The 26,847-nt window shown below is 45.7% G+C and overlaps 1 protein-coding gene across 1 annotated transcript; it reads right to left on the reverse strand.

Moving 5' to 3' along the window:
* Positions 1–26,847, reverse strand: chl1b (cell adhesion molecule L1-like b). The gene is made up of 28 exons (XM_076095797.1): positions 26,754–26,847; positions 25,303–25,320; positions 23,861–23,969; positions 23,481–23,671; positions 22,810–22,932; positions 22,097–22,267; positions 21,798–21,824; positions 21,543–21,654; positions 21,217–21,398; positions 19,951–20,082; positions 19,022–19,162; positions 18,060–18,171; positions 17,623–17,789; positions 17,357–17,522; positions 17,112–17,236; positions 16,651–16,752; positions 16,126–16,323; positions 15,834–15,904; positions 14,865–15,087; positions 13,859–13,971; positions 13,492–13,696; positions 13,237–13,359; positions 9,139–9,318; positions 7,976–8,005; positions 7,086–7,157; positions 3,392–3,523; positions 2,377–2,449; positions 1–205 (listed from the first exon to the last, which is right to left on the reverse strand). Exons 1-28 carry the CDS (start codon positions 26,845–26,847, stop codon positions 1–3), a joined length of 3,597 nt encoding a protein of 1,198 aa, XP_075951912.1.

Below are 26,847 nucleotides of genomic sequence, written 5' to 3' on the forward strand. Positions count from 1 at the left end.
TCACGCCGGGGTCTGAATGGCGGCCTTGATCTCGGCGGACGCCCTCTTCGCCTTCCGCCCCGCGTACTCGCCGATGAAGGAGCCGTCCTCGTTGAACTGGACGTCCTCGTCGCCGTAGTCCACCAGGCTGTCCCCGCTGTCCCCGGCTTTGATCTCTCTGCTCAGCGAGTGCTGGCTGCCCTTCAGAGGCTTCTCGTCGTTGTCACTGCGAGAGAGGGCGCAGTGGATTTAGAATCGCCTCATGTCACCCATGGCTTCACTCTATGGTTTATTGGGGGGGGGGGGCACAGGCTGCAGCTATCACTGCCTCTGCGATGAGCTTCTGTGACTGACATTGACCTATCTCGAGCTGACCAATGGGAAATCATCGCACGGACCCACATGTTGTGACGGTGTTAATCCTCACACTATACGTGCATCAATGCATTTGACGAAGTGATGGTGAAGAGGAAGGGAGATACTGAGGGGGACATTAAACCGCTGCTGATTATTGCAGCTGAACAATCTTTGGGTCTGTGACGCATCCTATTGGCCAGACGACTAAACCGGCTTTCATATGATTTAGGTTCATAAGTAGTTCAACTAACATTATAGCCTTTGACATGAATTTAGCGCCGCTCGCTCCAGCTTTTAGTCAAATCTAACCGAGTTAAATCACAAGTATCTGCCAAGTGGAAATGTAGGCACTTATTAGCACTCATGTATTCCCCAACATATATTTATTATGAGCGCCACTGATGAAGTTTCAGATGCTCAGTAATATCCTGTGCTCTCGTGTTTCACCCAGATTTAGGCTCTCCAAACATGGAACAGAGGCCAGACAGTTGAAGTGAAGCTAACCGGTTACTAACAGGTTTGGTAGGGGTCGACACGCTAACACGCTGACGGAGTCACTGTTTTTATGAGGAGGGAGCGCTGCGCCAGACTGTGTTTGAAATAAATAGCTTTTTAAATGCTGCATTGCTTGTCAGCAACCGGTCACAACCGGTAATTTAATGAACAGTTTGGCCTTGTGTTTTCTGATTCCTTCATGCAGTTAATAGGCGACACCAGTCATTATTTTAGTTTTAATGAAAACTGGTGACACATTCTTCTTTTAAATAAGTGCTGTGGTCGATCTAAATTCTGACGATGTGAAGAGGGTTTCATGTGGATTTTGAAAAGTAACTGATAGATATTCAAAGTAACTTAAGTGTTAAATGTGCGAACAGAACTGTGTGTGGTAGTGGACATGCACATGCAGCCGGTATCCTGTTTGCTACCAAATTGTGAAACCAGGTTGTCGTTTCACTGAGGGACCTAATGACACGACTAAGCACACACATGTCTCTACATATGCATCCAGTATATGAATGAAACAAAACCATCAGTGAATGGATGATTTGTTTCCCTTAAAGCAAAATATTTTGGAAATGCACTTTAATTTGCACTCTTGCTCAGTTAGACGAGAAGGTCGATACCGCTCATGTCTGTACGGTCATTATGAAGCTACCATCACTCCTGTACTGCCTCTAGAACCTTCTCTGCAAAGGCCTTGGTTTGGACTATGGAGCCTCCGGGTTGTTTCATGAATATTATTCTTTTACAATTCTTGTTCTTGATTTTCCGCCCTGTAATATTTGGATTATATATGAAAGTATTCATGACAAACACTTCGAAGAAATATATCAACGTGCAAATGAATCGCACACAAAACCAAACCCGGCCCGCTGCCTTTAGGCGGGAAGTATAAAGGCAGCGGGCCACCTTCCCCAAACAAGGTACAGACATTAGATTGATGGATTTTCTCATCTAACTCTCGCAAGAAAGCCGATAAGCACATTTTCCAAAATGTTGAACTGTTCCTTTTGAGTTCAAAGGACCACTACCACAGTTAACCGCTGGTCTGAAACCAGCTCGTAGTTAAGAGAACTTAGGAGGGACTTTACACACAAACAAAACCATCAGGAGTCGACATGACGGAGTATAAATCCTGTCACACTGAGCTGCTTTCAATGACACTGATTGGTTCTAGCCTCCTGTTGTGTTAAAGCATCCTGCGTCGCCGCGGCTCCTAACACGACCCCACGTGCATCACTAGGAACAACACAACACCGTATCTAAGAGCACCTACAAAGGGTTGCTACCACTCGGACAACACCGATGTGTAAACAGCTCAGGGATGCTACCTGCTGTTTATCACATACTTTCCGGGTACTCGGGGGGGGCCATCAAATGTCTCGAGCAGCGGAAGCGCAAGGCTGCACCTCGTGCATTCTGGGTTGTCTTTTCCGCGAGAGGAGAGAGAATAGCGGAGAGAAGAGGACAGCAGAGGAGGATTTCATACACTGTTGCACGTGAATTGCAGTGAAATAGCGCTCCGGGGGCTCCGCTTACCTGTATTCACAGAATGTGTCGTCATTCATGCCCTGGGACTCCACGTCTGGGTGAAGGTCCTCTTTTTCTTTCACTGCTCACAAAATGAAAAGAAGATATCAGCGATTTCCCCCGAGAGACGGCTGCCGATGAGGTTCCAGCCTCGGTCCCCGATTCCCTGCACTTATATTCACTTAATGAAAGAGCACCGCAAGCCTTGGGAAACGATTGCGACATTTCAATCAACTCAAAAACACCTTTTACATCTAAGTTCTGTAATTATAAATCTCATTTAAGATCATAATCAAGCTGCACCTTGAACAAACTGTTTTTTAAAATATAAATTCAAACAGTGTGCATTCATTAAGTATACTTCTGTATGTGATGTAACAGGGGAAAATGATAATGAGAAGTTAATGAGAAAACAAAGGACAGGGCTGCGTCTCGCTCTTTTTTTTTTTTTTTTTCTGCTGACGAGCGGAGTGATCGCTGCCCGGACGACAACCTGATGGCCATTAGCCGTGAATAATAAAGCCCATAAGGACCCTCATGTCCCCAACAGGATGAATAACATTGAGGCACCGCGGCGCTTATGTCATCATTCCCTGCTCGGCCACCCCGTGTGCAGCATTTGCATGTTGTCTCGCTGTGGGCTTTGTTTAGATTGCTGCTCGGAAAAAAAGAACAACAAAAAAAAAAAGCTGCGTGTCTTAATAATGCCAAATTCAAATGATGGACATACAGTAGAAAGGCTTATTTTCATATCTGTACACAAGCCTATTTCATGTGTGAATTTGCATGAAAAAATAATTTTGTGGCTGGAAGCAAAAAAAACACCAAAAACCTGCTTCCTGTAATGGCTGCACGTTTGATTGATCCTTTCGCTCTTGGCAACAAACAGCTGAATATAAATATAATGATGCTCCCAGCAGCATTTACTATTCAAGCAAGGTGACGTGTGTGTGTGCGTGTGTGCGTGTGTGCGTGTGTGTGTGTGTGTGTGTGTGTGTGTGTGTGCTTGACGGCGAGCACCTACCGGAATACTTCCCTCCTTTATTTCTGTTGACAAAGCATGCGATCAGCACAATGAGAGTGAGGAGAGCGATGGCGCACATCAGGCCGATAAACCAGCCCTGGGTGGATATTCCTCTGTGGACGCTGGCCAGACCTGAGGAGGACAAAACCCGGTGACTTTGACACGCCTTGGCCTTTTCATCGTGGACACTTGATTGAATGTTTACATTGACGGAGCCTGTCTGATGCAAAAGGCAGAGGGTGGCAGGGCCCGCCGCTGATTGGAAACGGTCCAATATTAATATTAAACAGCTAATCCCGCTTGTCTAATTAATCAAGTAAGGGACGCTGTACAAATGTAATTCCTCTCGGCGGGTCCGCGCGGCTGAATTAAAATCCGAGTGACAACGCCGAGGACCACACGCCGAGGCTCGAGTCACTGCTCAAGGACGCGGAGGGGTGCACCACGAGAGGTCATTTAGTTTTGCCTGCTTTTCCTTTTGTGTCTTCCTTTGCTGTTTGGAATCCCCCTCCTCACCTGTTGACCCGGTCGTGATAACGTCTTCAAATATGCTAGAATTATCAAGCCAGCTGTTAGGAATAAGGCGCACAGTGTACTCTGTCCCGGGGTCGAGCCCGTCGATGACGTGGAAGGTCTTAGAGGTGTTTAAGGCCTCTGATATCTTCCAGACACCCTCACCTGTGCAGAGGGCGAACGGTCAGGACGGGTTAGTACCGGTGACCACAACACACAACCATTGAATCCAACAGTGTATGAATGAAGAGACACGGAGGGACGATTACAGGCACAACACACTGTCACTAAAACTCACTCGTCACAAACTACCAGAAGCTACCAGAGACTAAAAAAAGAGAAGAGTAATATGAGCTTACGGTTGTTCATATGTGCAATATAAAACTCTGTGTGCTCTCCTCCAGATATCCAGCTGATATTTGCAAAGCTGTCGCTAACTGCTGAGCTAAAGCTCAACAGGGCCGGGGCTGGAGGTGAGATGAGAGAGAAGAGAAATGGTTAAAGAGTGGTTAGTGAAGGACGCAGCAGATCGAAGCCGTCGTGGAGAGGTTGTTATGAGATGATGAGGAAGTTGCTCTTCACCTTCTATTAAAGAAAGCCAGAGAGCTCTTTTAAATCTTAGTTTAAAAATATATAAATCTGAATCCGCCTTTGAAGCCAACCATGTGTAATTTAATACCCATTAAGAACAGTGAGGACATGAGCCCTATGTCCTCAATGGTAACTACAGCCCTGGTATTCTCCTTTTCTTTGAAGATCCAATTACAAGCGGGCTTTAATAATTACATTTGATGTTATTTGCTTTGAAAGCAAGATGAAACTCCCTCTGCTTTAAGCTTTGCCTGCCTCAGACATATCATGTAATGTAGCCTTTTGATACCCAACTGCGAAGACAAACAATCTAATAATGGAGTGAATGATGTGCGTCATTAGTATGGGGGAAGTGTGCTTTGACAGCAGCTGCCAGAGCCAGTCAACAAAGCACAATCCACTTCATTTCCCCACGGCAAACATGCAAAATCTTCTGCCTTGTCTCCAGCTCAGGTGCGTTATTGGCTCAGGTGATAATTCTCCACGCAAGGACACCTGCGCCGCCCGTCCCAACCACCGCAGATGACACTCTCGAGCTAATGCTGATGGATTAGTCTGAGAACTATGGTAATTCCAATCACTGGAAGTACCCCGATGACTTGGACTGACAAAGGCCCCCCAAAAGTAAAAATGTCCCAGGGCCGGCTGCCGTGTTTTGTCACTGCGCCCCTCAGCTTGCTATTAAATGCTGCAGAAAGCAGCTGCTCGCCCAGCAGGGAGCTGGTGCTTCAAAGTCAGACGGCTTTTTTCTATTTAAGTTTTTATAGGAGAGGCCAGAAAATATTCGGATATAGGAGCTTCCAACAGCTCCCACTTATCCACTTATCTCAGTGTCCCGTAAATATCACCCTCCCAGTTTGAGCTCGCACCTCCCCCCCGGCCCGGCCCAGGAGGACGTTCATCCTCGCTGTTCTTTCCTCTCGGCTCGGTTGGTGCCCCGGACGACTTCTTGTCCCTGAGCGATGTTGCTGTTTACCCAGTTGAAGATTACATGGAAATGTCAGGTGACTGTTCGGTCAATACTCTGACGGGTGTAGGGGAGGGGGGGGGGGACGGCCGAGGCCCAACAAATCAATCACTGACAATTAGACATATCTGTCCCCTTCAAGTGACTGCAATCTAGCGCTTCACTGTCGGGCTGGCAAATATAGATCTCGTATCTTAGGTTTCCCTGCGGTACAGCCGGGAAATTAAAACCAGCTTTTTCATCAGCATGCTACCTACGGAAGCCCTGTGAGGACACAAAAAAAGCTCTGGTGACCAATTGTTTGAGTCTGATCGCATTAGTTTTGCCAGTGTAATCATTCTACGTTTTTTTTCTCAGGATCATTTTACTAAAGGCTTTAACGCACTGAAAGCGTCTGACCTGCAGGTTTTGAAGTGTTTTAAACGGCCGAACGTGCACCCAGTATTATGAGTATTAAGCATCATGAGGTCAAACTGCCTCTACTCCGACCTTGCTAAAATTTGAGGACCCAGCCACCAAAGCTGTTTTTTCTGCAGCCGCTGTTACTGTTTGGAGAAAGCTAAAAGGTATGAAAAGCTGAGGATATTCCCCCGGAGGACCATGTGTTATTACAGTAATAAATTATTGATTCATAATGCTACTGTTGCTTTTACTGGTTAAAATGACAAACAACGCTGGCGTTGGGTCACATTTCACTGAACGTAAACTCCGTTTGTAACTTGACGGTGGGTTTCCGTGCTTCTCTCTGACTGTACTGACTGTACTTATGAGGAAAGAGAGGCTTCATTCAGTAACACCGCTGTGCAAACAAGTGCAGTGTTTTCATAGTCCTAAGAACTCTCGACAGTGATACATCTTCAGTTTAGCGAATCACATGATTTCCCATGATCTAGTACACTTATTTATATCATATCAATAATTTAAAATATTAAGGGTTTTGGGGTATATGAATAATACACAAATTTTGCCAAGATAAGGACCTTTTTCTCAAAATACTACAAATTCTGTGGCCTCAAATCAGATGCCTGCAGTGCGCCATGGGAGCATCAGTTGACACGTGTCAAGAGTGCATGGAGGAATAAAAACCCTCCTGAAATAAAATGTAAATGCTTTAAGTCCTATTTAGAACATGAAGTAGTGGTGCACTTCAGCCTCTTGTGGCGGGAATGAGTATTACAACAACAAACACTTTTTCACAAATGGGGAGAAAAAACAACTTGATGCAAAATGACTCCAGCTAAACTTTTTAAAGTAAAAAAATAATAAAAAGGAACTTGGAAAGATGATCCTGGCACCACATCACCTGTTCCTAAGTCATGAACACAGGTGAGAAAAACATTTAGATAAGATCTAGAAAATGGATCACCAGAATTTCTTCCCCTTCTTTTCTCTTCGGGCTTCCGTACGATGCACTTGTCTTTTTTTACAAACAATAAAATGGAGCCGTTTCTTTACAATCCTTATTTCCACTGGAGATAACACCGACTTAAAAAAAAAACAGAGAATCTGAAATAGCTAATCGGCCTTCGTATTTAGTTTCCTGCTTTTCTATCTTTTACTCCACAGCTCTGGTTTGTCTCGGCGGAGGGATGCTCGTTGTGTCGGAATGTGCTGCCGCTCTACCTATGGTGGAGCGAGTGCGTTTGGTCACTGGGGACTTTGGAGTGCTTGGAGGTGAGGGGGAAGCTGACTTGCCTGAAAAGAAAGACAGACCTTGTGGTTATCAATCGGGACAGAGCTCGGGGCGCTACGTTCTACTGTTAGCACGCATGCTATTTTCAGCTAAACTCTAAAATTAGTAACTAGTCACGTCTACTGTGAAACAATCTAGACTCGGAAAACAAAAAAAACATTTTACAGATGTTATACACAAGGTGAGATGTTTTTTATTTGTATTTGACTTGATCTATCCTTCTTAAAGTGAACACATTTTCTTTGTGCACATCATTGAGAGGGATGCTCTTCCTCTTAAAGCATCATTTATTTCCTCAGCTTGAGCTTGACGCGTCGCACTGAGTCTGCTGTTGTTAGGATAAAAGTCAATATTCGTTTACAGTCACTAATGAGCCCAGATTAATATGAATTTATAATTGGGTTACTCATTACCATTGCTATTAGAGAGGAAGCCACAAACTTTATTTAAGAAGTTCTAATGAAAGGAGGCATCGGAGTGCTCTCCGCTGATGGCAAGGGCAAACAGCCGACAAGGTCAATTATCTGCGGAGGAGCCGAGTGTTCGGAGTTTTTTAATTCGGCACAGGAGGAAAAATAAAGCGAGTCGACCTGTTCGAGAGTCAAAACCTGATGATTTATTCAGGCCCTGTAGCATCCACACCTGTCCACATTTCTACATCTAAAAAAGCATGCAGCCGCTACCTTACACGATAACCACGACTGCGGAAACATGTCAGACCAGCATACAGCGAATTTAGAAATTCCCAAATGAGGCGTTCCCGTTGTATGTGCAAGGTGTGACATGCCGCAGTTTCTACGTGAACACAAGAGCTACATACTGAGGCCGACAGGGGGAGCCAATGTGGGAGCTGCGGGGGAGGGGGGGAGAAGAAAAAAAAGGAAAGACAGAAAGAAAGAAAGAAAAAAGACAGAAGGGACAGGCAATGCTAAGCAGATGTTGACACACACTCAGACATTTACAGTACACACTGCGGGACCAAAGGTAACGCTCTAAGCTAAGCAGGTTTTAGAGGCGTGAGCGAAAGACAATTCACAGAAACGACACCGACATCAACACACGTAGCGACAGCGCGTGCAGCAGCTCCACAGAACTCAATACAGAAAAAATGTTCCTCTTCCCTGTTGTCATTTCTTCTTCTTTTTTTTGGCTGACTTTTCAGCATGCAAATAAACAACTCCCTAAGAGCCAATTAAGTTCCTCTCTGTGATTGTGAGGATTATTTCAGTAAACAATAAGTAATCGCTCGCAAAACACCTGCAGCGTGTTTCAACATTAAGTTGAGCCGTTTGTTGTTTTTTTGTTTTCGCATAACACGACCTGAATGACGCACTTAAAGCCTTCGGGGTGCGTTTGTATTAAGAAGTGACCCGGCCAATTATTTCCGCTGACAGTATCTGTTCCTGCTGTTTCCTGTTTCATTTCCCGTCCGGTCGGTCATCACACCCGCCGCCCCGCAATCTCACTGAGGCTCGACTTTTGAGTTCTCGCCAGCCTGAAGTGCGGCGGCGCGCAGTCCTCAACAAATGATATGTAATTGAAAAGAAAAAGATTACACGCTGCTAGCCGGCTCATTGTGATTACTTACCCGGCAACTCGTGATTACACAATTCAGTATCAGAACCTTCAGTTTCCTCTCCTGCTCAAAGCAATTTTCTTTCTTTGCTGATTGTTTCATAGCCCACGCTCTCCGTCCAATCAATAAGCACTTGCTCTCTTGTGACAGTGACAAATGAAAACCTCCACTGCGTCCGTATGAAATTGTTTATCCACAAAAATGACTTACATGGAGATATGAAAAGCTTTGCTGCCCGGGGGCGCGGATCATACGACGCTAGTTCAATGCCCTTCTTTGAAATAGTGAAATGGCTCCGTCACCTACTTCTCTCGGCCTGAATGTGCTTTCATTGTCTCCCACACACACCACCCACACACACACACACCACCCGGTCACTTGCTTTGCGGGACCCTCCCATCACTCACTTGTTTCTAGGGTGGTGGTGCACTCCTCGCTGACGACAGGCCCGCAGCCCACCTTGGTGCAGGAGCGCAGGTAGAGCTTGTATTTGCTCACGGGCTCCAGGTCGCGCAGGATCCACTTGGTGGTGCCGGGGTTGCTGATGTTCACCGTCTGCAGGGTCCCCACTTCCTCCGTGTCGTTGACTAGATGGAGAAATAAAATAAAAAACATATACATACGGTGTATATATACTTAAAAAACATTGTAGGCCTCCTCTCAACCAGTCAAGTTGCAGTTTACGTCACTTTAGAATGTGATCCTGTTGGACATTAGTGTGAAATCGTCAGAACTAGCATTTGAATTATTGAGTTATGAAAAAAAACATCTTTTGTGACCTTACACGCGTCAGATTCCGTTGTGGCATTGACATAAGGACACTTTCTCACACGACAATGAGTAGTGACGGGGCCTGCGAGAGCCTCGTGGTACAAGGGCGGGGCACTATATCGATGTTATATTGATATACGTAGATATCTTCTGAGATTTTGGATATCGTAATATGGCAAAAGTGTTGTCTTTTCCTGCTTTTAAAGGCTGCATCACAGTAAGTGATCATTTACCTTCACCAACTTAGTCATTATATCCACATTACTGATGACTATTTATCAAAAATGTCTGAAGGATGTAGATTGAGGTATGGGAACTTTGTTTACTACATTTTTATAAATACACCATAACCAACCTAAAGGTTGTAAATATGTTTTTGTACTGGTGACTGTGTGATTCCTGTACTTTTTGCCAAACACTGAGATGTTTCATTTCCAGCTTGCACTCTATGTTTTGAAGCAGAAAACTTCCAACTGACAATCACAAGACATTTTAGCGATTTCAAAGAAAGCAAACAATGCAAACGCGCATCTCCCTTTGTTTTAGCTCTGGCAAATTTAATACCCCGTTTAAAATGTGCTTTGCATTTAACAAACAAACAGCTCGTGGCCTGCACCTTCACAACTAGGATTTATCAGTGTTGTGTGTGTGTGTCTACGTTACGATGGGGTCTCATTTTTCACTCCCTAAAGCGCCGCAGTAGGCAGGGAGGTGGCATTTATGTTCTTTGTGACAAAAACAAACGCAGCAGGTGTTCAGGCGACCTTTGCTGTGAAAGAGGTGCAACGGAAACGATGACAAGAATGTATCGGTCTGCCTCTCTTTTCTGCCCAGACACCCGCTGTTATCAGAAATCAGGATTTTTATCTTGTTGTTTCTAGGGAAGGGAGAAAAAAACCCCGGTTTATTTTTGGTAAATTATGCAGTCCAAGCTGTTGCAGAGAAGAGGCCACAGGCGTCACGCTTCGACCCTTGTGGACGGATACTTTCTCACTAATCCGGAAGCACTCAGGCCTGACCGCCGGCACACGCGGTCGTATAGAGTGAACAGGCTGAAGGCTGCAGACTTTGGCTCTTCCATTGACTCCAGACAAACAACAGTTCCAAACATTCCTCAGCCCCCCCCCCCCCCACCCCCCCACACGCCTTGGGCCAAATATCGTTGGCCGTGTGTATTGTGAGACGGACCCAAGACTGAAATCTGACAATGACCCCACGGTTAAGAGTTTAGCTCAACGGGAAAGAAAAACGGAATGAATTGAATCTAACTCCCACTCGCGTAGATCCGGAGTGCCAACTTCACTCGGCCCACTCTTGATGAGTTTATCCGCGGCAACTCTAATGTGGAACAGTGTGGCAAAAGAAACCGACACACAATTCACTTTTTCATGTGTATAAAGTGCTTTTTTTGATTTGATCTATAGTGTATTTGATGCCATCTTATCCTACATTTCTTTTAATCGTGCTGTTATTACGACTTTTTACAGCCGAGCGGACCCGTTCTCTCGTCCAACACATTTCATCGCAACGTACGGACGTATTAAAGTTAAACTGAAACTACTCTGCCACGCAGTAAAGCGCTCCGAGCCAACGAAGCGACAGAATGGATGGAGTGAGAGCACTCGTCTTCACCTCCGTGACACACTTGTGTTTGTCAAGTGGTGTGTCTATAGCTTCCAGAGAGGCAGGCTGCTGCTGCTGGTGGTGTAGTCTGTACTGGCCCGGCTCTGCTTCAGGCTTCACAGCGGATTATTAAGGCACTGTGACTGAACCACCCACTCTATCTGTGAGATACATTCAGAATGTATTTAGCGATGTAAAAAATAATATAAACTTTCTGTATGAGTTCAGTGAACAGCTGTTATCATTGCTATAAAGTGTACTGGTAGAGGGAAACATCTGCATCATGCCCACCTCTACTGGAGGTATGCCTCCACATCTGTTAGCAGTAGGGCTGCACGATCTGCGAGGATGCTTTTGAATACCAAGATTACTTGTGATAAATAAACATGTTAAAGTGCACTCCGCTCTGCCTTTCTGTTGAATTAAAAAGAGAGTAGTCGCACAGCTGCTATTATGCCATTTACACCTGACCCAGTTGAATATGCTACTTAACTCAGCAATGGTTTGCTCGCCGAAAGATTTTACGATTCATGAATAGTAGTAATAGTAGGCTGACACAGTCTAGCGACACAGTCTATTGAAGGTCAAGGTGGTGGGAGTCCTGTTGGAAGCTTATTTCTATCTCAGTTGACTTATCAGTTTCTGTTCTTTTATTTTTATTTTCAGTTTGAACTTTAACACAAAAGGCACCAACAAGAAAAACAGAATGAAAGTGCAGTTTTCTACCGATACTTTCTTTCAACTTCTGCAGCCTTCGTGTTCACAATGACCATAATAAAACAACAATATTTTGTGTAGCCCTAATTAGCACTTGATTCTAACTTAAAGTAATAATCCTAGTCACAATCAACGCAGCAGGAAACACAACTCTGAACCCTGATGCGCGTGTATCAACAAAAAGACTCCAGAGTGCTAAACTCTGAGTGAAAACAATGGAGTATAGAGTACCAGGACTATAATCTTAAAGATTGCCACTTTGACCAACTTAATTCCAACTATTAAGTTGACACCGTGATCAAACGGTTTCAGGACAGAAAATGTGCCACTTCAAAGCGGGTTAGTTTAACGGCTCAAACGCCCGGTTGTCCCGGCGTGCTCGGCGCGTTAAACGGTGTTACAACAGGCCTTCCTGTGAAAACCTGTGAGACGTGAGGATCGGACGTAGCCCCCCCCCCCCCCCCCCACACACACACACACACAAGCAGCTGTGCAGCAGCTCCAGATTCCATTTGTGTCGCCGACGATGCGCCGACAGCTGGCTGCATTATCCTTTACAATTTTTCACACGACTTCCCTCAAGGGGACTTAAAAAAGAAAAAAGAAAAAAGAGAAAAGTCACACTTCAGAGAGCCCATCAGCTTTACTGCTGTGGTACAATGAAAACGTCCTCTCCTGAAAATATCGCGTGACACTTGTGCAGCCAATCAAACTCAATTAGCCGGGGAGATGCGGCGCTAAAGACGACGTTGGAAGTTAGTCACTGGCTTCGTGGTGACTTTTGTTTGAGGGGCGGGAATGCGCTCAGTGACGGTATCCAGCCCGACGGTGACCGCAGACAGGATGAGGTCAGTAAAGCCGGAGTCTTAACGGACTGCGACACGGTGGCCTCGGTCAGCACTGGCTGAGCCCTGATCGTGACGCGCAGGCCAGCAGGCAACACCCTGACATGTCTCCCACACACACACACACACACACACACACACACACACACACACACACACACACACACACAGCCTGATCCCACCGTGACCCCGGCCCTATTAGAGCGGGACAGGGATTTTCCTCGCCTTGTTGAGGATCATGGGTTAGACAATCACAATGATCCTGCTCCTGTCCTGCAGCAACACACTCCTGTACTGTAAATACTCGCCTGTACAACACAGAGGTAGAAGCATTTCAAACAGCGATGCTATTAAAGTCTACGCAGTCACTGTGTATAAATTGAAACACACGGCCTGCGTGTGTCTCTTTTCTTCAGAGGATACAAGCAGAAGAGGAAGAGGAACACAGGGATGTGAGCGCTGTTAAACACAAGTGGAAAAGCAATACATTCCGAGGGGGCATGGCCATTCTATCTGAATTAGTTAAGCATGAGGCGGAGGGATACGTACTGAGCTGATACTCAAGGAGGTACCCGGTGAGAATTCCATTAGGCTCCAATGGCGGGGCCCAGAGCAGTGAGACGGTGTGCTTCTGTATATCCGTGACCCTGAAAACAGGATTTTTCTCCGGGACTGCGGGGGGGGGGGGGCAAAGAAGGCAATAGACACAGTGAGCAGTCGAAATTCTGCTACCCGCTATGATTAGACTTTCCCCCTCAGTAGTTGTGAATCAATACACTCCATGCTGTTATTCCACAATCCTACCTCCCTCTGGGGTGTTGAAGTTGAGGGGGTGGCTGCCGGGGCCGTTGCCCCGCCCGTTGAAGGTCATGACGATGAGGCTGTACTCGGAGAAGGGCGTCAGTCCCGGCACCGTGCCGTGGCTGCGGTCCCCGGGGAACACCAGCGCGCGCTTGTCTCCGTGGCTTTTCTTGGAGTCCGCCAGACTGCGCAGACGCCACCAGTTTACCTGAAGGAAGACGCACAGAGTCATCCTCAGCGGCAAGACGTCGAACCACGTATATATGCGTGAGAGAATGCTGAATGAGTTAACGAGAGACGGAGCGGGGTGAGATGAGCAGACGTGTAGAGCAAGGTCAGGTGCAGCACAGGTCTGCTTTTGAGGTATTACCCGGTAGCCTCCCAGATGTCCGTGTAACTTGTCCTTGTGTACACGCGTCCAGTTAACCTTGACCACTGAGCTGTTCATCACCTCCACGGCTACGTCGGGTGCAGCAGAGGGAACTGCAGAGACAAACACACATTAGAATCTGGAGAAAGCTGGACGTTTAGTCAAGGAAAGATAGCCAGCTATGATTTCATCACTATCACTATACAACTGCCTAGATTTAGTGAGCAGCTATTAGGGTTTGCTAACGGTGGGCTCTACCTACAGTCACACAAGCTAACGTAACCTTTAAGCTAAACGGTGTAAACGCTGCATTTAATAGCACCACATTTAAGAGAGGACACAACGAAGAGAAGAGTCACGACCTGAGGTTAGATCCTGGGGGCAAGTCCAGAAGAAAGCTGAACAACAGGAAACACAGTAAACTTCTGCACGTGCTGCTTCTCTCTTGAGAAACTGTTACGGTTAACGACCGCGAGACTCTCTAAATCTAAAACATTTCAAAACTTATCAGTAAATCATTTCTGAAAGTCCACCCGAGTTCAGCAGAAAGCGAGTGACATGTTTTCTCCCTAAGATCATAAAGCTACACAGGCTACAAATGGTAGCAATGGGGGGGTGGAAAGTTCGTAAACTTCAATACCCAGAAAGCAACTGCAGACACATTCATCACCTGGTTTTATCCACCACCATCTGCAAAATGATTCCACTGAAAATAGCCACAAGGAAACTAAGTCTGATCTAAATTGTGTGTGTAACTTTTTTCGTCTGTGAAACAGGTTGGGAAACATTTCCAGGTGAAAAAAGAGGTTTTGGCAGGTGTGTGTGTGTTTGTTGTTGTCAGGATCATTTCTCAAGTGTTTGTTGTAATACTCAAAAAACACTTTTCACCTGTTCGGAAGTAATAATCAGAGAAGAAGAAGAACAATTTAGGTGAGACTTGTTTTTCTCCCTTGCCTCTCAGGGCTTCCGTAACAATCAGATAAGGTCGACAAAGACCACTACTCACAGTCCTCCCCTGAGTATCCTGTCACTATCCTGGGCTCGGGGCCCCAGCCCTGGTGGTTCCTGGCTTGGATCTTGATCTCGTAGGGCACAAAGGTTGGAGTGTTCTTCACCACAAACGAGTGTCTCTTCACCATGTGCTCCCGCCAGTCGTCCTCCACGGCCTGTCTCCTGTAGCTCACCTTGTACTCCAAACCGGGGCCATTGTGCTCAATGGGCAGCAAGGGCTGAATAATGGGAGGAAAAGAAAGCACAAATGAAAAAGGTGTGAAGGGCATCCATAGAGACATTCACAGTTGCTTTTCAGCGCACAATGTCACTGCCTCCGTGGGATTACAATGACAACGCAGTGAACTCTGCCTGGAACACTGGCAGTGTTTTATCCCGCCAATCTAATAACGGAACAACTGACCTGGTCTAGCAGCAGCATGGCTTTTCTTTGATACGGGTCTTGCTAAGACGTCGCAGATGAAAAGATTTATCTGCTCACAGAAGTCAGACCGTGAGAAATAGAATGAGAGACCATTATCCGCAAAAGCAAATCATTAACAGTGGGAGAGCTCATGAATCCAGGATCCGTGGGACTATACGCTGTGATGACAGGGCAACCAGATGATGTGTGAGGGAGAGATTCATCTTTTTACAATAAAAGCTGAATATATTACCGTACGTGTTTTAAAAGAAGAAAAAAGATAATTTTCACAGCTCTCCTTTCTCTTTTCTAATCAAAGAAAAGGAGCAGCTTTCACTGTGAATGCATTCAGAGTGATCCTGGAATATAGCTTTTCTCAAGATCTGAACCCACAGAATGAAATATCAGAAGTGGGCCATTTCTATTAAATTAGGCTCCTATTGCTAATTGCCTATGAAGCATTGATAAGATACTAGATGTGAATAACTCACCGTACAAAGGTAGCTGACATTAGAGAGTGTGCGGTAAGAGGATAATAAAAGACCAAACTCTCCTTCTTACCTCCCAGTTGATATCCATTTCATGTGGCAAATGACCTTCGATTTTGATATTTTCTGGGTTCTTGTCAGGGGCTACAGAAAAGAAGAAATATAGATTTTGTCGCTTTTGTTAGTGGAAGAAATCTCCGATGAAGTGGGCACACAAGAGAGCGTGTTTTTTTTTTTTTTCACGAGCGGAATCAATTATGTGGTGGGTCTGAGTCTTTCAGAGCCCGCGGAGCGGCAGCTCAGGTGGCCTGGAGGACCTGATCAAGAAGTACGACAAACAATGAAAAAGGACCAACACCTCTCACCTGCCGGCGGCGGTTTGTATCTCTCCGTGGGCTCGCTGGGAGAGCCCCTCCCCACAGCGTTGAGGGCGGACACGCGGAAGCGGTAGTCCACGTGGCCGTGGAGTTTGGGCACGGCCTGGTTGTGGTTGCCCGGTACGTGGAGCAGCTCCTTCCAGTTCCCCGGCTCCCACTGGCTCTCCTCGTACTCGATGATAAACTCTGTTGACAGGCAGAAAGACAATCAGCGCGGCCCCTCGCTGCCACGGATCTTGCCGAAAGGATTGCTTATCTAACCACCAGCTGTGCAGAAACCCCCCCCCCCCCCAAAAAAAAATCCTCAAACCCTGCTCTGGGCTTGTGTATCCCTTAGGGAGGCTTATCATAATCCATGCTCGGATGAATCAATAATAGACTCATATTGTACAAGATGGTATCAAAGAAATCTATTAACCCCAAAACGTCACATATTCAGTGAAGCACTGATTCAGTGTGTACCATGCTGTATGTACTGACACCTGCACACACAGATGCTCCATTTTCATTTACCTGTGGTGGAGCTGTTGTGATCGTCCCCAGGGATCCATTTCAGTGTCACACTTTTGCTCTTGTGTTCAGACAGTACCAAGTACTCGGGTGCATCGGGGACGTCTGAAAAACCATCACAACAACATGACTTTTTGAAAATCACAGACACATCAATCTCTGCGGCAAAAAAAAAAAAGGCCAACGGGAACAAATGTTCAATCAAATCAACCCCGAGAGCCAGAAGATGTGGAACGAGCTGCATCACTGCATAATTCTTTTAAACCCGAACACGTTGCATATATCTCTTCAAAAAGAGCCGATTGTCAGACACAGCAGTGAGCCAATAAAGCGTGTCCATGCTCTGCTCCGGCTCCCTGACATATTGATCCCTTTATGAACGCCTCATACATAAATGTAGCGCCAGGGGTCCCTGATCCTTTTGGCCCCGGAGCAGAAGTATTGTTCGTTATTTGTTGGCTCACCTAGCACCATGAGCAGCGCCGAGGCCGCGTCTCGGTCCACCGGGGTTCTCGCCACGCACGTGTACACGCCCTGGTCCCTGTGGCTCACGTTGATGATCTGGAGGATACCGTCCTCCACAAAGTATCTGTGGACAGAAAGGAAGGAGGACGCGATATTGATTGACAAAGCTGGAGAGTAAAAATCCAGCTGGGATTAAGTCTGAAATGCTGTAGAAAAAGATAAAAAATAAAATGCAGCATCCTACCTTGAATTCTCAGTGTGGTTGAGGCCTATCGCCAGATCGTCTTTCTCCCACAGGAGCTCAAAGTCGTTGCTGAAGGACTTGTCGTACTCTGCGAGGCATGAGAGCTGTGCCGCGGTACCTATTAAGATCTGCAGGTCCTCCTGGGCCGCCACTATTCTGGTGGGATCTTCCATAGGCGCAACCGCATTAGTCACATTTCAAGGACTGTGAGCCACTGCGAACACTTTTTACAGGAATAATACAAAAAACAAAGAAGAGCTGTTTACCTTTCACGTAGAGCATGGCATTGAGGGCAGCCGGTCCCTCTGTGTTTTTGGCTAAACACGTGTACTCTCCCGCGTCGTCTTTCTCGGCGCTGTAGATCTCCAGCGACCCGTTGTCGTGAACGGCAAACCTCGGCCCCTCCACGGATTCAGGGGAGTCGTCTCTGCTCCTGGGGGACGTTCAGGAGAAAGTCCAATTAAAGTGCTTTTGATTCCAAATGAAATAAGAACACAGTGGGAGTCTGACTGGAGAGACACACACACACTGTGAAAGTTGCAGAACAGAACAAGTGTGAAGTGACAGGGTTACTTAGAAACAGCAGGTCACCAATAGACAAACACGCTGTGTGTGTGTGTACAAAGGGACTGTGTGCATCCAGCGGTTGAGATCTACTGCTCTCTGCTGGTGTATGGGAGGCAGGAGCAAACTGCACACTTACCAAGTGATGGTAGAAGGAGGAGAGCTGAAGACCGAGCAGTGCATCATCACTCCCTTCCCCTCCACCGCAGAGTAGTCCTCCCCATCCTTGGTCAGAATCATGGGGGCCAGATCTGTGAGAGGCAGAATCTGATCATCAATCTGAGGTTGTTGGAAAAGCAGAGGATGCCCTGATGTGGATAATCCACCGTGAAAGAACCGAGTCGTGGCCCTTAACTACTGTCTGAAAGCACAGTGGAGCAGTCTTAAAACCGGACGAAAACAGGAAGGAAAGGAGGCAGATCCTCACGGGTTAAATGAGGGGACAGTTCTGTTAACTGTCGGCTCCCTTGTGTCCAAAAAACGAGTCAGCTGTCATGTTGTCTGCAATGTGTGAATGCAAAAAAATCAAAGACGAAAACAATGGAATACTAAGTAAGCCGGGCTCGGGCGCCTTATCAGTTGTAGCCAAAGCCTCCTATTAAAATGCTCCGTCTCTCCTAATTGTTTACAAAGGCAGCCGCTGGGACTTAGCATTCAGCAACTGTCCAGCTTTATTAACTCCTGTGTCACCGAGAACAAACTCCGCAACTTTCTTTCTTTTCTTTTTTATCTGCACTTGTAAAGCAGCACATGTTTGTCTTATGGCCCTGAAATCAGTATGGAATTGAGGAGGGAGGGGGACTTGTTAGCATATAAATGGCAGGGAGCTGAGGCTTGTTGCTCCACAGGGAGATCAGCTAGGGCCCCGAATGACGGAGTTACAGCTCGTAGACAGCCCTCCTTTTTTTCTGGGCTCCTCGCTGCTTTATGGGCACGTGCCAGCATCAGCGCCGGCTCTCCGGCTTGACACATCAGTCAGCAGCGTCTCTCCCGATGACTCACTGCGAAGTCTGACACTTGCTCGCAAACGGAATCTTTGGATCCTGTTTTTGACGGTGAAAGTGAAAGTGGCGACGGCTCGCGGAACCAAGAAGCACTTACTCATAATCATGATGTTTGCGTTCGACAGAAGGGTCCCGTGCTTGTTGGAGGCCTCGCACTGATAGACGGCGCTGTCAGACGCTTTGGCGTTGTGCAAAACTATGGTGTCATCGAACGCCTTCCTGTTGGCTGCAGGGGCCCCTGTTACAAAAAACAAACACAGATAGTTTGAGATCATCACTATTCATGCCGCAACTCTGTATGCACTAGGGCTCCTCCATTAGGGCAAACATATCTTAATTGCTATTATTTAACAGGATTCATTTATTGACTCTGTAAACATCAGCACAAATGAAGACGCTGTGTCCATGAAGAGCTTTGTGCTTCTGTAAAAATAAATCATAAACGCATTGGTTGTCGAGATATGAACGGTGATGACACGGCAAAGTCACACCCACGAAGCCCGATTATAAGACGGGGTCCCTGTTTCAGGGGGCCTGTCCCTCTCCCCCATCGAGCACCAAGTTAAATCCCCCCAGGACAGACTGCACACAGACCCCACTTGTTGACAAATGTTTTGGGGTCATTATGAAATGTATTAATGGGCATTAAGGATTTATAACACCAGACAAAACGAGAGCATGGTTGCGAAATGGAATGCAGCACAATAATCGTTTTATCTCGATTATCTTCTCTTCATAATCAATAAATAGCCATAACAAACACAGATTAATCACCCAGCCCAAGTATGTACATTAAAGTCTGGACAATTTGGATCTCGCCTTTAATTTCTCCAACAACCTCTAAAGTCAGAACCATATTTAAGTCCAACCAGCCAGGTCTACCAAGCACTTTTAAACTCTCTCTCGTGTTATAAGTTGTATTTGAAAAAAATGAAAGCAACAAAACAAATTTAAAATCCCGGAGTCATCGGGACTGACTCAGTAGAAAGGTTTGAAATAGTGAGGAGGTTCTGTCGTGGGACTCACCCTGCAGAGGTTCGCCGTTCACCCTCCACGTTATCGTCGGCTGAGGGGTCCCACTGGCGGAGCACTTGATGAGCACGTCGGAGCCGATCATACTGAGCTGACTCTCGGGCTCAGCCACCCACTCCGGGGGCTCTGGGAACACACAATCAGCGTGGCATTAGCAAACCGATCGGTGCCATCGTGAGAGAGACACTTAGTGCTCACAGAGAGCGGACACAATCACGGGAACGGTTGGCCGATATACGAGTATGAGAGTCCGCTGCTGTAAATGCTGCATTCAGGGGTCTGGCCCCCGGCAGACACGAGAGGCCCTTCAGCTGCCTACTGTCTCACCGGAGTCCTTGAACCGATTCTGTTCATAAGAGTGCATTTGCACATACACCTATCAGCAGAGAGAACATTTACTCAAGTACAAGTACCTCAAAATCGTTCATCAGTACAGTGCTTGAGTATTTTGCATATTCTACATACATTTCAAAAGGACATTGTTCTTTTTGCTTCATTTATTTGACATCAATAGATAGCAAAGCTTTGGATAGAGCTCATAAGACACAACACATTGTTAAAGATGAACCCACTGGCTTCCAACCTTGTGAGCTCTTATATAAAACCAGTGTCCCCTTAGATTTCAGTTGTTATCAGTTCCACCAGAGGCACCTCTCCCCTCTAAACTTCTCACATGGCTTCATCTAAACGACAGTTTGAGGCCCAAAGAGGGAACATTATTTAATATTTCACGAAGCAAAGATTAGAGGAAAGTCCAAAATATGAATACAAATGGTTGTATCAGAACTTTGCCTTTTCTTCTTCTTTGCTGCTTTATTATTCATCACATGACCCCTCAGACTCATCATGTGACCCTTTGGTGGGGCCTGATCCTTAGGTTGGGAAACATTGGACCATTGCATCAGTATTAAAAAGTATAAGAATGTCACATTTAATAATATATTGGTCACAAAAGTCATTTTTTTACGTAAGAAGTACTTTTACATTGTTTCTTCAAGTACGGTTAGCTGATAATACTGCTGTACTTTTACTCCTGTAAGCATCTGAGTGCAGGACTTTTACTTATACTTTACTTATCATTTTTACATTGTCATATTCATACTTTTACTTCAGTAAAGTATCTGAGAACTGAATCAATATATTAAGGCTTCTTTAAACAAAGTGCAGGTCTATCATCAGTCTATTATTCAAATGATTTGACTGCTGAATTGATTTGAAATACGTCCGGCGTGACAACACCGCTGTGACGTCTGTCGTTACCTTCCACCGTCAGCGTGAAGTAATGGATGGCATCTCCCAGCGCGTTCTTCGCCTTGCACATGTACTTCCCGCCGTCTTTCTGGTCGACTCTCGGCACAATCAGCAGTTTCCCGTGATTCTCCAGTTTGGCTTTGACTGGGAGCGGATGACCCATCTTCACCCACTCAACCTGTGGAGTTGGACTAAGAGAAAGGGGGCAAAGAGGGATCGAGGTATTGACTACACGTGACACAGAAAATGACATATACAACGTGTGGCGAAAGAGCAAAAATGTTGGACAAATAATACTAAAATGCGTAGGATGTTAAAAGGGAAGCGCTACTTACAATCCCTCAGCAATACACTCCCATTTCAGGTCCTCTCCTTTGACCAGCCGTGTCTCTGATCTGGCACCAGAGGGCGTCAGAAATAGGGGTCTTCTCTCAAGGATTGCATTAGCTGAGGAAGCATAGCAGAGAATTAGACGGTAAAACAGAAAGCTACACTTTTAAATTCTATACATTTGAACGCACACATCTGCCTCGTGCATGCAGCTGTTTACAGATGAGAGGTGTGTTTTACTCTAAGAACTTGAAACTTACCAGTTTCAGGACTCATGCCACTGTTTTCTGAAATGGAGGTGGATGACACATAAAAAAGACAATGAACATGAGGACAGCGTGGATCAATGAGACACATCACCGAGATCAAAACCACAACATCAAACCAAGGAGATGCACGTAAACAAGGCGGCGTGACACTTTGATGGCTTTTGAAGTGCAGCTATGAACACGGACGCATCGCTGAGCCCGTTGGAAGCGATCGGCGCTCTGAAAACAAACTCCAGGGGAAATCGGCCACTGGGAGTGTAGAGACGGAGAGGCTGAAGTGTGACACCTACTCGTCTTCACAACGACGGACATGGCGGTCTTCTGAACGATGGTGCGTATTCTCGGGAAGGCGGCGAAGCAGCAGTAGTCCCTCCTGCTGTCCTTCTCCACGGCGTGAGAGAAGTAGAGGTCCCCGTTCAGGCCCATGGACACCCGCTCGTCCTGCTCGATGTGCTGGAGGTCTGGAGCACAGAAGGAGGCAGGTCTTACATCCTGGAGCGTTTATCAGCCAGAAGACACAACTGAACTCTATTTTCTACTCAAGCACTGTACTGTACTGTGGCACGATATTTAGATATTTATTTGCTTGAGTGTTTTGCAACTTCCGCTACTAGTTGATTTTTAGATTAAGATGCCACATAAAAAATAGTTATATTCAAGAGATATCAACAGGTTATTCGTCCTTTGAAAAGGTAAGGAATAAAATTGTGTGTGTTGGCAACTGATTGGTGAGTTATTCCTGGTCATTTTGTGTGCTTCTTGTTGCCATTGTTGAATTTCTTTAAATTACTTTAATGTTTTTGTCTTTTTCCTCCACATTTCTTATTCTTTCATTATCTGGATTTCATGCAGTCTTATGTGGGTGCAAATGAAAATAAAAGTTGAGGATGTGAGGAGAACTAGAGCATGTCCTGGGTGGGAATGAAAGGGCGTACTATTACAAAAATACATTTGTATTATGAACTAAATTGCCCTGTTGATTTGACTCATAAACATGACTTACTGATAGTCATCCAGTAGATCTGGAGCGGAGGTATTCCTTGAGGTGGATCACACTGTAAAACAAAAGCCTGGCCTTCCTCCACCACCACAGGGTCAAGTGTTTCTTTCGGAAACTTCGGAACATCTAGAAGAAGAAAAAAAAGAACAGACATGAATGAATCAAATATAGGATGCAGTTCTCCTCTACTCCAGGAGATGGCAGTGATATCATTCTGGGATTTAGTGGGAGGCTTTGTGTTATTCAGTCATTCACTCTGGGATTTTTCTTTTTCACTTGTTGGCCTGCAGAAACAAAACAGACATCACTGCTACTATTGTGTGTGTCTTGTCACTGCTGCTGAGCGACTGAAGCCCAGACAAACGTAGTCCCCCACGGAGCAGAGTGTATGTACTGAAAAAAAAAAAGATGTAGCAAAAGTAAATGATGGAGAGGCTGAATCACACTTCCTGCTTTTGTTTTTTTTAAATCCAATGCAGTGCTATAGATGAGACGCTGCGGTGGGTGGAGAGCTCGGGGAGCCTCAATGACTTTCTGCCCCGTACAATACATTGAGAGGCTCACAATGGAGAGGTGCAGTCATTACACACGACTGCTGGCCCTGAATCAATTTGAAAGCACTGTAACAGAGCACCGCACACACACACACACTCACACAGATGTATGTTACTCACGGGGCACAATGAACTCAATCTCCTTCGATATGGCGGTCCCCAGTTTGTTTGAGGCGTAACAGCGATAGGTTCCCTGGTACTCTGTAAGGTTCCCATTATTGGGTATCACAAAGGTCCCAGAATTCTCCTCTTTCATCAGCCGGGGGTCCAGAGAGGGGTCGAATTCCTGGCCATTCTTCGTCCATCTGAATCTACATGAAGAAAGCCGGTATTGAAAGGTCAAGTCCTTCAGCTAAGCCGGCTCATTTTCCAAACGATCTAAACCAAATGCAACATGTTGGTGGCAAACTGTTGTTGTTGTTGTTTGTTTGTGACGGGTGTGTGTCTGGCTCTCCCTCTTCCTCTTCCCATCCGGAGAGACACGAGGCTTCGGTACTCACTCTAGCTCGGGGTTCCCTTTGGCTTCACACGTCATGGGGAAGCTCTCGTCAAACGGGAAGGCGATGAGAGAGCTGGGCGACTGCTCTGTGATGGTGGGCAGCTGCTCAACTGGGCGACAAACACAAACAAGAGCACGGGAATGTGAGAGACACAACACGGGCCTGAAATGCAGCGCTCTTTTCAGAAGTATCATGTTCAGTGTGACACTACGGGCAGTGGTTCCCAACCGCTTTGGCTTGTGACCCCCCTCACCGCAGGTTATTTAGCCTTAATGGTGACACATTTGTGAAATCAATCTGAACGTAACTTTTACTTTTAAGAAGCTTGATATCGTAAAAGCGTCCAGAATTTCATAAGAAATAAACAATAATGAAAGAAAAGTACAGAATTTTGTCAGAATTGTTTCGTTCTTTCTTTCTAAGCCCTTTAATCATCTGGTGATCACTTGGCTTCTTCTTGGGGCCCCTTGGGTGGTCTTGACCCCCAGGTTCAGGGCCTTTCCCTGGCTCAGAATGGGCCTTTTGGGGGGTGACTACGCAGCACGGTAAGCATGATCGACCCCCGTACAATAAAGGCAATGAGTCCGTGGTACCTTATTTGACAGAAGTCTATGCATTTTGCTGTTATCTCTGACCATGCCTGAGTAAATGAAACCCAAACCTACGGACTACAAACCAACGTTAAAGGTGGATGCCGCTAACTTCTGTTCCACCAGCTACGTGGAGATGCCAGTTGGGGAGTCGGCTAGCGCTGCTAAACAGCCCGACTCTGGTCGGTAACGCTGTGATCCCGTTAGCACTATAGCTCCACAGCTTCAGGCCCAGTCGAAACAATGCAGCTTAGCTGGCTTATCCAGCCAAAGCTGCTTGTGGATGAGAGGAGTAGACTGCAAGAAGTCAAAAGATGTCGTATTTAAATTGATGTTGTGCTTGTTCAACAGTTGTTTGATATGGTGATTTTCCTTTGGCGCTGGCTAAAACCCCTTTTGGAAGGAGTGCCAAAAAAATTCCTCCATTCAGGAAAAACCATGAGTTTGGGAACCACTGTGATGATGTCGATGATTATATCTCCGTCTCTACATACAGAGTTTAAGGTTTGCCTTTTAAACGAATCGGCCGTTTTGTTAGATTTGTTCTATTTTGGCATAGAACTCGTTTGTTCTTGAGTTGTGACATGAGCGAAGCATGGAACAAACACAACACGATGAGTATGAACAGTACCGTGTGACCACGTGTGAAGGTAAGACGAGGACATGCCATGAGTCACACAAGCTAGAATGCCAACTAGTACGGAGTCATGACTGATGACACAGGAGGATTAGATCCAACACATATGGCTGTGAACAGAACCGCCGCTGTGCTCGACGGCGAGCCGAGGAGATTAACAGACGAGAGCAGAGGATGTCACTAATACCAGCTACGGTGCGGCAGAGCGAACTTACTGTTTATATGAGCTAAAACTACAAAATCCATGGCAGCAGGAGGGGGGGGGGGAATAAACAAAACAAAAACAGTCAGCGGTTTGCAAATAATCTCTTCATGTCACAGGCATTCTCTACATAAACCCTTTTAAACACACACATGAGTAGTGCAAAAAAACAGAGGGCTGAATTAAAACGCTACTCTGACATCAACAAAATACTTTTACCTTTTGTGAAAACCTGTTTGAACTGTTCTTTATCAGCCCCTTAGGAGATATTTCTGAATAATTCAGAGGGAGAGGTTTGATATGTGTTTCCAAGGAAACTGTGGCTCCAACACAAAAGACACACACACACACACACAAAAAAGTGACTCAAAGCAGAGAGTAACTGTAAATATATTCCATTCACAGAACGCTTAATGATTGTAACCGTCCTCTGTAGTGCGATTCATCTGCTAAATTATTCGACACCTCTTTTCCCGTTAAAAGCACTTCAAGATAAACCGAGGACAAGTCCTCTTTAGATGAACATTAGGAATTCTAAGACTCCCTTTGTGAGACTCCTGTCCTTTACATCCTCTGCTGCGGCGTCTTGATGTAGCTTTTAACGTGCGTTTGAAAAGTAAGTGTCTGTTGTGTCACAATTCAGTCGATTCATGCTGAATTGTTTCACTGTAAAACTTCAAACAGCAACTGAATGGAAAACAACTCGTCTTTTATTATTAACCTAATATAAATGGACTTTTTGAGAGTCATTTCAGAACTAAGATGTGTTCATCAAGACTTGAGATTATGATTTGAATGAATGTGCTGCTGAGTGTTCATTAAACGCATCAAATTAAGTTTCTAAACAAATGTCATCAGCATATTAGCAGACTTCCCAGCATGCATTGCATGAGGGTTGAAACCTTTGACTGTATATAAGAAGTGGTTGTAGTGTAGATGTCACCCACTGGTTGGTAGACTGCCGTTTTGGACACACACTGTGAAAGGGTTTAGGATCTAAGTCGAAATCACAGGAAACTCTAGGACCAGACAAACGCCATGGTGGCAACCTGTCAATCACAAGGCAGCCCCGCCCTAAAGCATACTCTGCTTTATCATCTATTTTATTTTAAATGAGACCATAATCTACTACATGAACATCATGCTGTATTGAAGAAGACTTTAAACTAGAGATTGAGACCTTAAACTCATGTTTTCAATGTTTACTGAGGTAATAAATCAAGAGAGAAGTCGGAGCATTTTCTCATAGACTTCTGTACTATCTGAATGGAAATTTTCTTTTTGGTGTCAACAAAAACTCTACAGCAAAGTTGTCTTTGCAGGAACAACGTCCCCTATTTCTTTGATAGAAAGCAGTCGCTATAAAAACTGCAAAACACTTTTTTTGTAATTTGAGTGAACTGCCCTGTTAGCAAACATTGAAACAAACGTGAACCCTCCTTCATAACCCACGATGGCACTCACCCTCCAGTGGGATGTCGACGGCTGCAGTCGTATAAAAGGCACAAACGCAGGCGATCAAGCCCAGCACGGCCACCGATCCGGGGTTCCTCTGCAT

Source organism: Anarhichas minor, unplaced genomic scaffold (genome assembly GCF_050575085.1).
Source record: "Anarhichas minor isolate MPS153535 unplaced genomic scaffold, ASM5057508v1 ptg000021l, whole genome shotgun sequence".
Taxonomy (NCBI): Eukaryota; Metazoa; Chordata; class Actinopteri; order Perciformes; family Anarhichadidae; genus Anarhichas; species Anarhichas minor.

Coding starts and splice junctions, on each gene's coding strand:
- chl1b (XM_076095797.1), bottom strand. CDS start 26,847: ATGCAGAGGAACCCCGGATCGGTGGCCGTGCTGGGCTTGATCGCCTGC. Junction 21,399..21,542: donor GAGTGTATTGCTGAGGGATT/GTAAGTAGCGCT, acceptor CCTTTCTCTTAG/TCCAACTCCACAGGTTGAGT. Junction 13,972..14,864: donor AGGATACTCAGGGGAGGACT/GTGAGTAGTGGT, acceptor TTGTCTCTGCAG/TTCCCTCTGCTGCACCCGAC.